We start from the raw sequence: 15,862 nt of genomic DNA on the forward strand, positions 1-15,862 counted from the left end.
CGTGCTACTGTGCAATATCTTTAATCCAGGATGAATACCGGTACATGTTTGTGGGATCAGTTTTCCACTGAATCCCGCTTCATGGGCCGACTAAGAGAAAATAAATATTTCTTGTCTTTTTTAGACTTATATTCATGTATATAATGTTTCTCACCCTATTAATTGTGGATGTAGATGAAGCTAATTAAATCGAATTTGTCCCCTTCTATTTTAAGTGAAGATATGATCGACGGAGTTCTTTTATTTTTTCAGTCAATCAATGATCCAAAACAACTTGAGGGATATGGTGCGGAAGAACATTTTGCGACGAAGGGCTAGTTTGTGAAATATATTTTTAAATCATCCAAGTTAAAATGTACACTTTCCTTGTTTTTATTTCTATCTATTGGGGGGCTCCTACACTGCAAAAACTGCGGTGTTAACCGGTGTACATAGAGGAATGAGGGTCTGAGGGGAACACTTCTTAGATGAACCATTTGATGAACAGACAGGGGGGTCAAATGGTTATTGCATCATTTTTGCCCCCTTCCCAATAATGAAATATTAGATCCACCCCTGAGTCATTTTTCCCCTTCTTATTAATGTTGATTGAAAATCAGTTATACACTCGTCAAATTGACTGTTCAGAAGAAAAAGAGAGGATCTGAAACGAGCTAGCGCGCACGCGCGGGAAAGTACATGTACTTGAGTAACTGTTGTGACTCTGTGAACTGAGTCTGAGAATGGACGTACCAAAGTAGTGTTTTGAAGTTTGGACAGGCACATTTTGGAGCTCAAATGGATTCCAAGTATCCACAGAATTTCTAGAGTACTATAGTACAGAAGAATAATAATCCCGTGGCGTGAATATAACCCTCTGGCGCTGGCAGCGGTATCTGGAGACGAGAGGTGCGTACCGGACGGCATGCAACCGGGTCGGGGCGCCGGGCGGGCTGGGCTGCCGCGCCTCCGACTCTGGCCAGTACCGTTGGCTGGCCTCCCACAAAAATTCGACATGTACATGTTTATTCATTTTAAGCTTTTCTGCAATATTTTTTTTGTTCTGCATTTTTTTTCACAAAATGAAATTTGCATTAATGTTTGTTGAATTGAATATTGACTCTAATTTATTAAATTATTTGTTGATTTTTATTTTTGCAATGCCAATTCCAATCATGACCAATTTATTTCAAGTTAAATAATTAGCTCATCCATAATCTGACTTGAGCTGAGTTGGAATGTATCGCCACACTTTTTTGTGGCTGCACTTCGATATCACCCGCCCTAGCTTTGTTTGACTTAAGCATAGGCTAGCGCATTAAAAAATAAGTGTGTGTGTGAGAGCTGCACCGCATGCGAGTTGTGACGTTCAATCTGGAAATTGCAGCGGCATGCATGGCCATTCACTCTGCCTCTGGCATCACGCTCGGACAGACATAGACATAGTTGAAGCCCTACTGCCGCTACACGATAGCATGCTGTGAACTTGATTCTTTGCAAATTTCTAGGGTTTTTCAGTTTTGTTTTTTTTTTGATTGGTTATTTTGATATACAATCCTAAATTTGCGAGAATGCTTGCGAGCTAGGAACAAAACCAAAGATTTCTTCATTTTGAGTATATAATTTGGCTGCCATGTGGCTTTTGTTTTCTGGAAATACATGTATGGCTCAGAATCCACATTTTTAATGTTGAAATCTGACATATAGAAAAGGAAGGGGATTTTGGAGTTCAAATTGGGACTTTCATGTGGAGAGTGAGAGTAGCCAGGCGGCTTCTTAAGAGTAAAAATCATTTACTAACGTAGGCTTACTCTCAATGAAGCCAGGTCTTCTTTCTCATTGACCCACACAAAGGAAGCCAAAACCTGTAACTTTCACCCCCAAGATTTCTACTTCTAAAAGATCTAGCCCTAAATCATGTACATGAGATAAAACTTCATTTCCGTCATTTCTACGCTCTCATTGTTTTTTTTTAACAAGAATTCATTAAAAAATGAGAAAAATATTGTGAAAGACGGAAGAGACTTGCTCGATGTTTACGCCGCCATCTTGTTTCTTATTGTTCTTCGCCAACGTTACCCGACGCACGCATCTAACAGCGGTCCTAGCAGCTTTCCGTCATATTTTGCAAATATGATTAAAAGCATTTCATGTCAGTACTAGCTACGTCTGTAAATACTGCATGTCAGCAATCATTCATAAAGCTTCTAGATTTTCGTTAATTCATTGTTTTACTGCCTTTTTTTTCATTTTAAAAGGTAGAGCTTGAAATTAACTGCAAACATGGCTAATCAAGTTTCAAGCTTCACAGATTCCAGTTTTGATACAAGTAAGTTTCATCATTTCATCTTTAGAATAACTACATTTTTTTTTCAATCAACTTCTGTTATTCCAGTGATTGATGCTGGAAGATTGATCTCAGAAAAAGTGGCTTATTGCTCTACACTGTACAGAACCTGTCAAAAATTTCAAAATAATTCAAATCAAATTCTCAAGCCATCCAGTTTTAAAACATGTGTATCATCGATCTTTCATCCACGTTGTGCTGCACTTGAACTGGATACCCTGGATGCTTGACTGCACGGAGTGCTTTTGATAGAGCAGTAGCTCGAGCTGAGGCCGGGCTAATGATTGTGCTTCTTATCCTTGTAAGTGCTAGATAAATCCAACGATGATGTAATGAAATTAATTTTCAAATATGTATATAAATAATATGCAATATTATGCAGTCCTACCTGATATATTCTAGGCCTCACTATAACACTAAAATGCTACGGAAAAAGAGATTTGGTTCACTGAAGCTGTTTTCTTCCCTGGTTGTATTGTGTTATATCAAGTCAAAGATTATCAGATTGTATTGTACTTTGTGTATTTCTATAAAACAGGGTTCCCAGCCCATCAGTGAAGATAATTGTACTTTGTTAAAGTGGGGTAAAAGTAAGATGATTTGATTAAAAATGCCTCAAATCGGGAGAAAGTCTGGGAATTTTGACTTGAATATGTTAATTGATTTCACCAATATACATTCCAAGTGATTCCATGAAATCTATTGCACTGACAATGGCAACCCCTGTAAAGGAAAATTGGCACATGTTAAGCTGGAAATAAGTTCAAATAATTACCATGGAATTTTGAGAATTCATTTGGGAAATTTCAACTTACAAGAAATTAGTTTACTTGGAAACCCTGAAAAAGAAAAAGATGTCATGTTTTTTCTTTTTTTTGTGGAAATTATTTCTTGTTAGGCATCAAAATGGTACCCCTTTTGTAGAATGGACTCGTGAAAATGACTAATTTATGCATCCTTTCAAATTTTATTAGTAGTACTAGAACCACTCTTTCCGTTGAAATCATTCTCTCAGTAAATCAATGTGTGTTAACAACCTCATATGTATATATTTGTGAATTCATGTTCTGTGTATAATGATATGTAAAGTCAACTTTGTAATTTCTTTCTAAAGGTTTTCCAGATGATGCAAGTGTCAGGAGTTTATCAAGACAGAATAGTGGTATGTCAGGTACTAACTCTGTTTTCTATATATATATCCGATTCTGAATTAATCAGTCTTATATTTTCATTAATTACACATTTTCTTAATGTGACCCGTTGTATATTTTTCAGTCTGTACTTCTTTCAGATTTTTAAATTTTTCCTTTATATTCTATTTGTTCAATTTATCATTCTTGACTTGTTCTTTCTTTCCCCATTCTCATTTTCTTTTCATCAAGAGGTTGAGGTTTTCTTATCTTTCATGATTTGTATGCTTTATCACTATAGATATTTAAAATTTGATATCATATTATTGTAACTTTTTTTGGAGGTATCAAACTTTACTTTCCTCAAATATTTCCCTCAGCATCTTCCTGGTACATGGTCTTTTTTATTTCCTTTTTTGCATTCTGCTTTCATAATTATTCCCTTTTTGTCTTTCCTGCATTGCAGAGCAAGACTTCAAGTAGGTGCAGGTTTTTTTTTTTGACAGTCAACATGAAAATCTTAACCGAGGTTAAGTTTTTGAAATTTAATCATAGCTGATCTAGTTCATGGAACTTGGACATAAGGGTAATCAAGTATCACTGATCATCTTACTTGAGTTTCAGGTTACATAGTCAAAGTCATTTAGGGTCTATGAACTTAGTGTAAAATCATATGATTTTTTTTCTTAAATATTAATCTTAATTGTTTTCTAAGTCTATCTGCTCTGCTGCTATTTTGATGTGTGTAATGCAGTCAAGACTCAGAGGCGTTTCCACAAGTTTAGGCGTTCACTCGAGTTCTTCATCTTTTGTTTACTGACTTACATATTGCATTTTCATTTGGTGACTTACCCTTTCATTCTGACTGCTTCTACTAATACATGATGTTGGTAGTTTGGTGGAAAGATGGTGGTAGATATATTGGGCGATGTTGGCCTTGGTGTTGGTGTTGCAATTTTGATTACTTCCCCTAGCTCCAAAACTTATTCAGATTTTGTAAAACTGATCCAGATCACATTATTTACATCTCAACAACTGCTGAGGGACTTTCGGGACCATCTTCGTTTTATGTTTGATGTTATAATCATGTAAAAATTGACCTAACACCAACACCAAAAGGTCAACACTGAACTTGAAATCGCCCATTCAGTAGATAAATGAACTATACGAATATGAATAAATTGGTTAAGAAAAGTTGAAACTGTTCACCACTACATAATGCCAGTGGAGTACATGTATTCTATATTATATTATTTAAGGTTCAATACTTTCTCAATATAAAAGGTAAATATTCTTTGTTGATAATTCATACACCATTGCTTTCTGGAACTGAATGATCCCTGTACATATCCTATGAAGATTACAGAATTAATTAGTGTCAGTATGTTAATAAAGTTCATATTCATGTTTTGCAGATGATGACGATGATGCAGAGGCGTATAGGAGTTACAAGGATAGGAGAAGGAATGCCCATACTGCTGCCGAGCAGAAACGAAGAGATGCTATCAAGGTACATGATTCCTCTACAAATGTTTGCCCCCCCCCCCCCCCATAATATTACTTGTATCAAAGGGTAGGGAGTAGTTGGAAGAAATTCTAAGCATTTTTCAGGTTTTTTTGTGATGTTATAATCCATAGCAATTATTTCACAATGTTGTTTTTGGTAACTTGGCAAGACAATATGTTTTTAGAAATTATGTAGTCAGTGGCTTCTCCTGAATTAACAAGCAGTCCATCGAGTCATTTCCTTCAAAGATTCAAAGTGAATGAATATTTGATTTTTGTTAAGAAGATCCATTTGATATTATGTAAATAATAAATGAAATTACTAGTTGGTTACGGTTTTCAAAGTCTTTAAAAATATTGATTTTATTCTCCAGTTGAGATTGGAGTCAATGAATTATCTTTTGGCATCTTGAGTCCTATCTTACATAGAGTTATGATGGCTTCCAATCAAAGTCATATCCTTGTGTACAGTTTTGGTAAAGTTTCAATGATGAGAGTTACTTATCATGTAACTGTCCAATCATACAAAATTGTGACTGTACAATCACTTGCTATCAGTTAAATCTTTGCAAAACTTGACTTTCATGTTAGAGAACATTAAGTGGTCTTCCTATTTATCATTAAGGACCCTTTGAACATTTATTTTATAAATTTGGGAATGGCATATTACAAAGGAAGTTTCTTGAAATGTTTAGTCCATTCCATTCTTTAAAACTGTGTCAAGAAAGATAAAATGTGCAATTATTTGGTTGGACTCCCGGCAAAATACTTTCACCAAGACACGCTTTTATTAAATATCACCGCACCAAACCAGTTTCAGGACACACATGTTTGTACAATGTTGAGTAGTTATAAACTGTTATAGTGTCCGACATTTTAATGGGATTACCAAAAGTTAACTTAAGAGAAGCTTTTTTAAGTACAAACTTTGAGATCGATTTCAGTTTGATGGAATCTATCATAACTACCGGTATTTGATTAAAACTGCATTTAAATTAACAAGATAGATATTACCAAATCAACAACAAGGCACATTTGTACTTCCAATTTAAATTTTCTGTTTGACTTAAAATGTTTTATTAATTTTATGAAAATTTCTGTAGGTTATTTTGTTTAATAAAAAGATCAGGAAAGGTACTATTGCTCTTTACTCAATATCAGTGACATAATCATATTGTCCTTTGAATTCGGAACAATTTCTTTAGTGTAGTTCTTAAGGGGAAAAAACACAATAGGGACCTTTTGCTTTTTTCTATTTATAAACTTTGCAGAATCATGTATTACAATCAGAGCAGACAAAGTCATATTGTACTTAAATAAATTTTGAACAATAAATGTAGAAATATTTCCTGTGTGTTTGCATTGACAGAAAGGGTATGAAGACCTTCAGCTGATTGTTCCTACATGCCAACAGACTGATCAAGTTGGATCTCAGAAACTCAGTAAAGCTACTGTCTTACAGAGATGTAAGTTGGATGAATATGTCTTCATATTTCAGGCAATTGATTCAATCTTGATGTACAAGTGGTGATAGATCAATCTGTCACCTTTCGCAACGTTTGGGCTGTTGGTAACAAATCGCAATATCTATATGCCATGTTACTGATCACCAATTTTTTTAAATTGGGTGGAGCTTGGATGGCACATCATAAAGTTTACTTTTATTTGCATTGCAACATAATACATCACCATGGACCATTCACATTGTGAATTGTGACACGTCATACTTTGCAGTGCTGATGCTGAAGATCATAAAATCTGTTCTCTATTGCTAATAGTTAAAACGTCTGAAGGACACATTACTGATTGCCTGTTGCAAGTGGAGATAACGTGAATGAATTGTGATCGATAATGTTATCCATCACTAGTGTTGATAGTGGAGCGTTGTGGCTCAGTGGATTAGTCTTCTGACTTTGGTACAGAGGGTCGTGGGTTCGAATCCCAGCCATGGCGTTATTTCTTTCAGCAAGAAATTTATCCACACTGTGCTGCACTCAACCCAGGCGAGGTGAATGGGTACCCAGCAGGATTAATTCCTTGAATGCATGAGCGCTGAAAGGCAGCTCAAGCTAAAGCAGGGTTAATAATGATATTAACTTAGTGCCTCAGAATAGAATATTTTACAGATAGATGGTGCTATATAAATGCCTATTAACTATTATAATATCTGAAAGTACCCTAAGACGTGTAAACATTGTGTTTTCTTTCCTTACAGCAATCGATTACATCCAGTATCTTGTCCAACAAAAGAAGAAACAGGAAGATGAATTGGAGGCTCTTAGGAAAGAAGTAATGGCACTGAAAATTATGAAAGCGTGAGTTTTGTTAATATCTGTCTTTCTCTCTCTCTTTATTTTCACTTACACTAAATCATTTCATCTTGCTTGTACCTTGTCTTGTTTTGAAACAGCAATGATATTTTACCTGATATGAAACAATGCTCTTTATAAAATCTTAATAAATTGTACATTTCTTTAGTAATCTTAAATTTAAATAGCTGCTCAGCTCATTTGAGAATCAGATGTTCTATGTAATTGGTGGAGTTGGATGTGTTATATTTCATGCTTTGGCGTTAAATGAAAACATTGTTTACAGTTATTTGACCACTTACATTCATTTTATTTCAATGCTTATGTGGATAAAAAAAATCATAATCGATGATATCTGATATGAATGTGCAACCCTAGAAATACAAAACTTCTATTTTTTTGTGCTTCTCATAGATAAAGCTTTTACTGTATTAGGGTAAATGTAATCTAAATGATTGAACTTTTTTTATTTTCATTTGGTTGTGTAGTAACTATGAGCAGATAGTGAAGGCTCACCAGAACACACCAGGCCGAGGACAGAACCAGGTCTCAGACCAAGTTAAGTTCAACGTGGTAAGTAATATGGCCAAGTGCTATTTGGTCTATAATTCTTTGTTCAGCTTCCCATTTGGTCTCACCTGTCATTGTCTAAATCACAATGGCCCAAATTCACAAAGGTGGTATTGGAAACCCATGGTTGAGTCCATGGTTTATGCAAATTTCCTGTATAAATTACGCTTAATTTAGCGCATATTGGGCGCATGTATAAAAATTCCAATGCGGATTTGCGCTTTTGTCACAGTGCGCCAAATTGATGCCTGTTGCAGTGGTTATCCACGCTATTTTATTCATGAGTACACTGATTTTATTCATGAGTCCACTCTTCAAGGTGGACTCATGAATAAAATGGCGTATCTAACCATGGTAACAGGCGTCAATTTAGCGCACTGTGACAAAAACGTGCATCAGCATTGGACATGTTCTGTACACGCGCCCAAAACATGCTAAATTAAGCGTAATTTATACTGGAAATCTGCATAAACCATGGATTTAACCTTGGGTTTTCAAAACTACCTTTGTGAATTCGGGCCATTTTGTCTACTTACCATTCAGGCGCGCCGGAACACTTTCAGTTTTGGGGGGCAAAATCCCGAAGGGGGCACAATATTTTTGACAGCGTGAGATACCGAAGCGATCGAGGGGGAGAGGCGGCGTGGGATCCCCCCCCCCCACGGTAAGGACTTTGTGTAAAACTGGAGTTTAAAAGTTACGTTTCTAATAGAATTCAAATATAAATTTTATGAGAATTAAACATAGAAGTCACTACGAAAGACTATACTCAGAGTTAATGAGAACCTATGAAATCTATGCCCAAAACGATCGCTTAATTCGGAATGTGGTTCTCGTGTCTGATCAATTAAATTACGTAATACGCTTATATTGACTCAAAATACCAGAAATTACATTTTTCATGCAATATCCTTTCAGAAATATTTATTTATGTACATTTACATACACGGACGACGCGAGAGAGCACAATTATCATAAGTTTCAAGGAGTGTATTAAGCAGAAGAAGCGTAACAGAAACAAAATACATTATAATGAATGTCTTTTTAAATTTAAAATGTCATACTGTTCTGACGTGGCAGACGACGATAAGCGCTTAAATCCCCATTCTATTTAAATCATTTTTGACCTCAGCATTGGAGAGAGCCCCTGATTATCAATGCTAGGCAAAACGTTTCATATTTTGTAACTGGAGGAAAAAGAAATATGACCTGCTTAATTATTGTCTAACAATTTAAAACTTTTCTGAAAATTTAAAACATTACTTGATTTGTGTGTTTCCTTTGGCATGTTTTGTATGGCTGGGAAGCACTTTTGGATGACCCCTTCAAAATCTTCTTTTTTCTTTACATATTTTCTGGGGAAAATGTGACCATAACTAGGAAATGATGAATATCAAATTCCAGGAAATATTCATATGTAAATAATCATGAACTAACAAACTATGGCAGTTCATAATGTACATTATGTAACATTATTTAGAAGAAAACAATTACATTCCAACAGCGGATGTGGTTGACGGTACACCATGTGGAGTTTTCGAAAAAAGTGGATAGAGGAAGAAGTGAAATTGATAGGAGGAAGTAGACAGTTGATAGTCGAGTAATTTTTTGTTCAAACGAGCGTAGTCCTGATAAAGACAGTAAACCAGAAAAGGTTGAAGAAGAGGCTTGATTAGTTGATAGATGAGTACTCCTGCTCTGCACTCCATTCGCCGACTCAAGCTAGCATCTTCTCATTTATCCAATAAGCAACTACTCAATCCTCTATAACTCTTTAAACTTTTCGGTTTTACAGCTATTTCCAGATTCCATATGTTGCTCGAGTAACTAGCGTTCACGCGCGTTGGTGATATCGGGTCCGGGGAGCGTTTCATGAAAGGACTTGTAGGACGTTTTATCCGACAAGTCCTGTTTTATCCGACAGTTACTATGGTAACAATGCTTCTCAACCAATCAGAATACAGGAAAGTTGTCAGATCTTACAACTTGTCGGACGAAAATATTGATGAAACTTCACCCCGGTCTGAGCGTTTCTGGGCGACCGCGCGTTTGTTAGCCGACACAGCCAGCATGCAAATTTTTTAGTCTGAAATGTATTCATTAATAGGCCCCCATTCCACAGAACGGAGACCATTGAAAGACCACTGAAAGACTTAAAATTGGTGAGGTCTTACAGCGGTTTTCAAGATCAATGAAATTTGTCATCTCTTTGGAATGGCTCAGAAAGACCCCTCAAAGAACTCTGAAAGACTGATGGATATTTCTTGTCGTACTGGTCTTAGACTAGTCCTCTCGAGATCTTTCAATGGTCTTTCAGAAATATTTTATGCAATAAGTGATCTTTCTGAATTCTTTCCATGGACTTTGCCTGGTCTTTCAATGGTCTTTCAATGATCTTTCAATAATCTCTCATGAGTCTTACAGCACTTGATCTCCGCAAACATCTTGAGAGACTGCCGAAAGATCAATGAAAGACTATGAAGACATTTAAAAGTTCATCGAAAGACCGCTGAAAGACTTCTGAAAGACCACTGAAAGACAATTTTCCTGTAAGACCGTTGTAAGACTGTTTTGAACCGTTTCAAAAAAGTTTTGGAGCCCATGAAGACCAGGAAGACCACTGAAAGATTGGTCAGGACTCGTGTAAGACCTCAAAGACCATTGTAGGTTCATTGAGAGACCTCTGAAAGATCAACCAAAATTCATGGTCTTTCAAAGGTCTTCCAGCGGTCTTTTTCTCTGTGGAATGGGGCGGTTTAAAAGGTTAAACTTTATCACACTGTAATAAGATGGAAAAGGGGCTTATCATAATTAAAGGTATGTTTAACAGAGGGACATGTTCGTCAAAAGACGCAAGGCTCACTAAGATGTGTAATTGCCCCGTCAGGGGCGAAATTTTTTCATTTTTGACAAAAGACATGTCAGTTCTTAGGCAGAAAAGTGCCTTCATCGTTTACTTTTGTCCTTAAATAATATCATTTTTCTACTTTTAGATGGGCACATGGGGGGGGGGGCAAAATCTCGTTTTGCCCCCCCAAAATTTTCTTTGGGGGGGCAAGTGCCCCCCCGCTTCCGGCGCCCTTGTTACCATTTGTGACCAGTTATTCCATAACTAACAATAAGTTGATGAAATGTAAAAAGCCATAAAAAGATATTTATTACTTCTATAAATTGATCACAATAATCCATATAAGTATGTGATCGAATTTAGAAGAAACTCTAGGAGAGCATCAATGAACAAGGAGAAAACAATGTTTAAATTTCGGGGTTCACTGAAGCGCAAGATGCACACTCTGCGATCTTGGTTAAATTCGAAGCAGTCAACTAAAATGGTTTCAAAGAAACTCTTGTATCTTGTTTTTATATTCAACAGTACAATTTCAAGTCTTGACAGGATAAAGAAGAAGAATTACCTTTTCGATAAGCTAATTTTCTATCTTTTGCTTTTTGACGACCAAATTACTATTGGATATTTACAGAGAATCTTCCCTTGCAACTTATTGCTGTTGTTTTTTGGTGGCTTGTCAACTTGCCACTTTGCCCATTTACCATTCTGTTTATTAAATTCCAATTTAGGCTATACCCAACTGGATCTAACACTATATAGTTTATATGATAAGGATGAACCTCTCATCAAACTAAATTTTCATTTGCCAAAGTGCAAAAAAAAACTAAGTGAAACTACAATGTAAGTTCATATATCTCATGTCCAAGTTGGCTCTGCCCGTGTAACTTCTGTACATCAGGCTAAGAATCTTGGAGTACTATTTGATTCTGCCATGTCATTTGAGTCTCACGTTTCGAATTGTGTGAAACTAGCTAATTGTAATCTTCGAAATATCCGTACAATTAGACAATATCTCTCACCTCAATCCACCCAACAGTTAGTACATGCTTTCGTTACCTCACATCTTGACAATTGCAATTCTTTACTCTTTCGTTTACCCGCCAACCAAGTTAACAGACTGCAAAAAGTCCAAAATACTGCTGCTCGCCTTGTGACTAAATCAAGAAGATCCTCACGTATCACTCCTATCCTAAAATCCCTCCACTGGCTCCCTGTTCAACAGCGTGTAATCTACAAAATTCTCCTCTTAACCTATCGTGCACAAAATAATCTAGCTCCTGATTACATTTCATCGCTTCTGTTAACCCATTCCTCAGGTCGTTCTGGTTTGCGTTCTTCAAATAATGTAAGGCTCAAAGAAATACGTACTAAACGAAGTTGGGGGGATAGAGCATTTTCATCTGCTGCACCTTTTTTGTGGAACAGGTTACCGCTGTCTATTCAGACAGCTAATACTCTTTCTACATTTAAGGCAGCACTTAAAACTCACCTGATGCTTAATGCATACTGCTAAATCATACCAGCAGTTTACAGTCTAGTTCTTTATTCTTATGTTTAGTTTGTTAATTTTTCTTTTGTTATTTGTTATTTGTATGCGCCTTGAGCATCTCTTAGAGATGGATATGTTGCGCTTTATAAATATTGTTATTATTATTATTATAGTGGAATTAGACCATCTGGGCAAACATAAATTCGTCATTAATATGCTCATCTAAAAAACTGAAATGGCACCTATTGAGATTGAAAATTTCAATTTGTGTTTTTGTATTATATTGATAACAGTTTAAAGCAATCATGGATGCCCAGTTCCAAACCTTCAATGCCTCAATATCCGTTGCTAGTTTTGCAGAGCTTTCAGCGTGTGTCTTCAGCTGGTTGGAAGAATACTGCAAACCTCAGGTTAGTGTTCCCATGGTTACAAAAAAAAACCCAGAATAATTAAGAAACAGCATCAAAGATAAGAATATACCCAACTTGGGGGTTTATTCTTTGTGTGTCTTTATAAAGACCTACAAATTTGCATTTATGATTACAACAGTAGCTAGAATGGTAAACTATGATTTTGAATCCTGGATATTATTTTTACTAACTGCCTTTAAACATTCAGATTACCTTGTTAACAGCACTAGGATTCCATCTACCCTTTTCAATATTCATGACAGAGCTATTCCTCTGAATTGGAATACAATTTATACTCATTATAGTTTTATTCTGATTTTAATTTGATATTCATTTTTGGGGGGACACTATTCAGTTCATGGTTAAATATGGTTCAAGTCATTATATGAAGGTGTAGTCTAAATCAACTGAATCAATTCTATGCAAATAAACCAACCTAGCTTTATTTCTTAGAGACTATTATCTGTTCTTGAGTGGCCTTGAGGTCATTTTATAATTGTCCTCTCTTTGAAATATAAGTGATTTGAGGTATCTATTTCATCCATGTTAACATGATGGTCCAAGCATGGTTATGCCAAGTGTTCACTCTATTGTACTGTTGCGTGTGTATTTCATAATTAAAGGTCAAGTCCACCTCAGAAAAATGTTGATTTGAATCGATAGAGAAAATTCAGACAAGCACAATGCTGAAAATTTCATCAAAATCGGATGTAAAATAAGAAAGTTATGACATTTCAAAGTTTCGCTTATTTTTAACAAAATAGTTATATGAACGAGCCAGTTACATCCAAATGAGAGAGTCGATGATGTCACTCACTCACTATTTCTTTTGTTTTTTATTGTTTGAATTATACAATATTTCAATTTTTACGAATTTGATGAGGACCTCCTTGCCTGAAGCACAAGATGTTAAAATAATAGAATTCCACGTGTTCAGTGAGGAATGAAACTTCATTTTACATGACAATGACGAGAAAATCAAAATATTTCATATTTCATATAATAAAATACAAAAGAAATAGTGAGTGAGTGATGTCATCAGTTCCCTCATTTGCATAACGACCGAGATGTGCATATAACTGTTTTGTGAAATGAAGCGATACTTTAAAATGTCATAACTTCCTTATTTTACATCCGATTTTGATGAAATTTTCAGTGTTATGCTTGTTGAATTTTTCTCTTTTTATTCAAATCAAGTTTTTGTTGGGGTGGACTTGTCCTTTAATGATTTTACAATGTCATTTCATCCTAGACGCTCCGAGAACTGGTAGCCGAGGTCTTGAGGAAAGCAAGTCAGAACCAACTTTATTGAATGAATGTAAGGGATTCCGCCAACAATGCAAAAGGACTTGTACAAAGTAAAAATTCAATATAAAGTTAAAAATATAGACTCTAAGAAGAGGGATACTTCAGTATGGACAGTATCTCACCGAATCCATGGATTCTCTAAATCCCCAAGAAATCATGCAAGTAAATTTGTTTGTGCTAACCTCTTAAGAAGCGATAAAAGTTTGGACTGGTATATCAATATATGATGCTACTGGAGAGTAACTTCCTTATACTGCATCGACATTGAGAGAGGCATGCCTAACATAGCATCCAGCTTATTGAGTGTTCATCATTAATCTTCAAGGAACCATAAATATCTTCATGAGGAAGGCTTTCAGTCACTACCTTTCAACACAGGAGCATTTATAAACACTGCAAACTCACAGATGCAATGTCACTTTTGATGAAATTGCCCAGCTTCAAATGGCATACGGTATTGTCTATCCTGTTTTATTAGATATCCTTGTATACAAATGATACAGGTATAATTAATTTCATAGTAAATCATGTTTTACGGTTATTTTAGTCATTGATTGAATTATTGTAGATGATAGTATGTGTGTGGGGGGGGGGTAGCTCATCTATAACCTGTTTTTTTTTTTAGCTTGAGCCACATCGAACCCCTTTTTCAGTTTCAGATTGCCTTTCTCAAGGTATGAGACTTTCTGTAAACTGCCAATCTCAATTGTTTTATCCCTTTTCTTCAGCCTACAAAGAATAAATGCCCCCCACCCCCCTCATTGCACTCTATGTATATTCATGCATTATTGGGTTTCCACGTACAAATGTTTGTATTACCGGTATTTGTATTGAAACCATTGTATGAAATATGGGAAATGAAATAATTCAGTAAGTTTTCTTCTGAAACAATTCGTCGCACGCACCACGAACCGTCCTCTCCGGATAGATACAGTGCGCTATCGTGCCTCGCGATTTCACCACGAACCGTCCTCTCTGTTACGATGCCCACTGGCGTAAATAATTCACTTCAAGAAAATATAAAGATACAGGATGAAACTTTGGAACTATCGAATGAAGACACCGGTAAATAATTTGCTCTTCTTGTAGGTGCACTTATATGCAAATCTCGGTCGGTATGCAAATGAGGGAACTGATGACCTCGGGCCGTAGTTTGAGAACCCCTGTTATATAGTATGATGAAAGAGCACAATAAACAAAAGAAATATATAGTGATAGCAGAATTTTGAGATTTTTGGCTTCCCATAATTTTAGCTCAGATGAATAGACCTTGAACTTCAGAATATGGGCCAATTATATAAATTGATATTAATTATGCTGCTTATTGTGAACATTGTATTGTAGTGCTCGCATCCATAAATGCCAATGTATTGTTGATTTTTAGATTGATTCAAGTGTGAAAAAGTGTTTTATTTAGTACAAGAACAAATTTGTGTGCATGTAGGGACATCTTGTGGATTGTGGAAGTATGTATTTTGCCCAAGTACAATCGTGTCAACATGTCTTAACTAGTGCTTCAACAAAAAATAGTTGAAAATATGATTCCATATTGGGTTCAATGGAAATGATTTGAAAACAGATTCCATATGAAACGTAACACAATAGAAAATAGTTAAAAGGATAAGTCCACCCCAACAAAATGTTGATTTCAATAAAAGGAGAAAAGTCAAACAAGCATAACACTGAAAATTTCATCAAAATTGGATGTAAAATAAGAAAGTTATGACATTTTAAAGTTTCACTTGATTTCACAACAGTCATATGCAAATGAGTGGACTGATGACATCATCCACTCACTATTTCTTTTGTATTTTATTACATAAAATAATGACAAATTCTAATTGACTCCTCATTGTCATGTGAAATTTAACTTCATTCCTCCCTGAACATGTAGAATGACTATTGTTTTAATGGTTTATGGTTAATTCAAGTTGGTCCTTATTGTCAAATCTGTAAAAAATGAAAT

At 35.6% G+C, this 15,862-nt stretch overlaps 1 protein-coding gene across 3 annotated transcripts; it reads left to right on the forward strand.

Moving 5' to 3' along the window:
* Positions 1–684: 684 nt before the first annotated feature.
* Positions 685–13,955, forward strand: LOC121411609 (max-like protein X). Of its 3 annotated transcripts, none has more exons than XM_041604411.1 (9): positions 685–888; positions 2,238–2,308; positions 3,441–3,497; positions 4,872–4,966; positions 6,332–6,428; positions 7,178–7,277; positions 7,760–7,844; positions 12,472–12,588; positions 13,841–13,955. In XM_041604411.1, the coding sequence occupies exons 2-9, from the start codon at positions 2,263–2,265 to the stop codon at positions 13,898–13,900; spliced, it is 657 nt and encodes a 218-aa protein (XP_041460345.1). In that variant the 5' UTR covers positions 685–888; positions 2,238–2,262; the 3' UTR covers positions 13,901–13,955. The 3 variants fall into 3 exon arrangements, with proteins under 3 accessions (XP_041460345.1, XP_041460347.1, XP_041460346.1); XM_041604413.1 differs by having other exon boundaries at positions 3,441–3,488; XM_041604412.1 differs by having other exon boundaries at positions 2,242–2,308.
* Positions 13,956–15,862: the final 1,907 nt, after the last annotated feature.

This window comes from Lytechinus variegatus, chromosome 3 (genome assembly GCF_018143015.1).
Source record: "Lytechinus variegatus isolate NC3 chromosome 3, Lvar_3.0, whole genome shotgun sequence".
NCBI classification, from domain to species: Eukaryota; Metazoa; Echinodermata; class Echinoidea; order Temnopleuroida; family Toxopneustidae; genus Lytechinus; species Lytechinus variegatus.

What these genes read in the sequence shown, in the direction of transcription:
- LOC121411609 (XM_041604411.1), top strand. Translation starts at nt 2,263, where the DNA reads ATGGCTAATCAAGTTTCAAGCTTCACAGATTCCAGTTTTGATACAA. An exon ending in AGATTCCAGTTTTGATACAA is followed by an intron (nt 2,309 to 3,440) that starts GTAAGTTTCATC and finishes TTCTTTCTAAAG; the next exon opens with GTTTTCCAGATGATGCAAGT. An exon ending in AAGAATACTGCAAACCTCAG is followed by an intron (nt 12,589 to 13,840) that starts GTTAGTGTTCCC and finishes ATTTCATCCTAG; the next exon opens with ACGCTCCGAGAACTGGTAGC.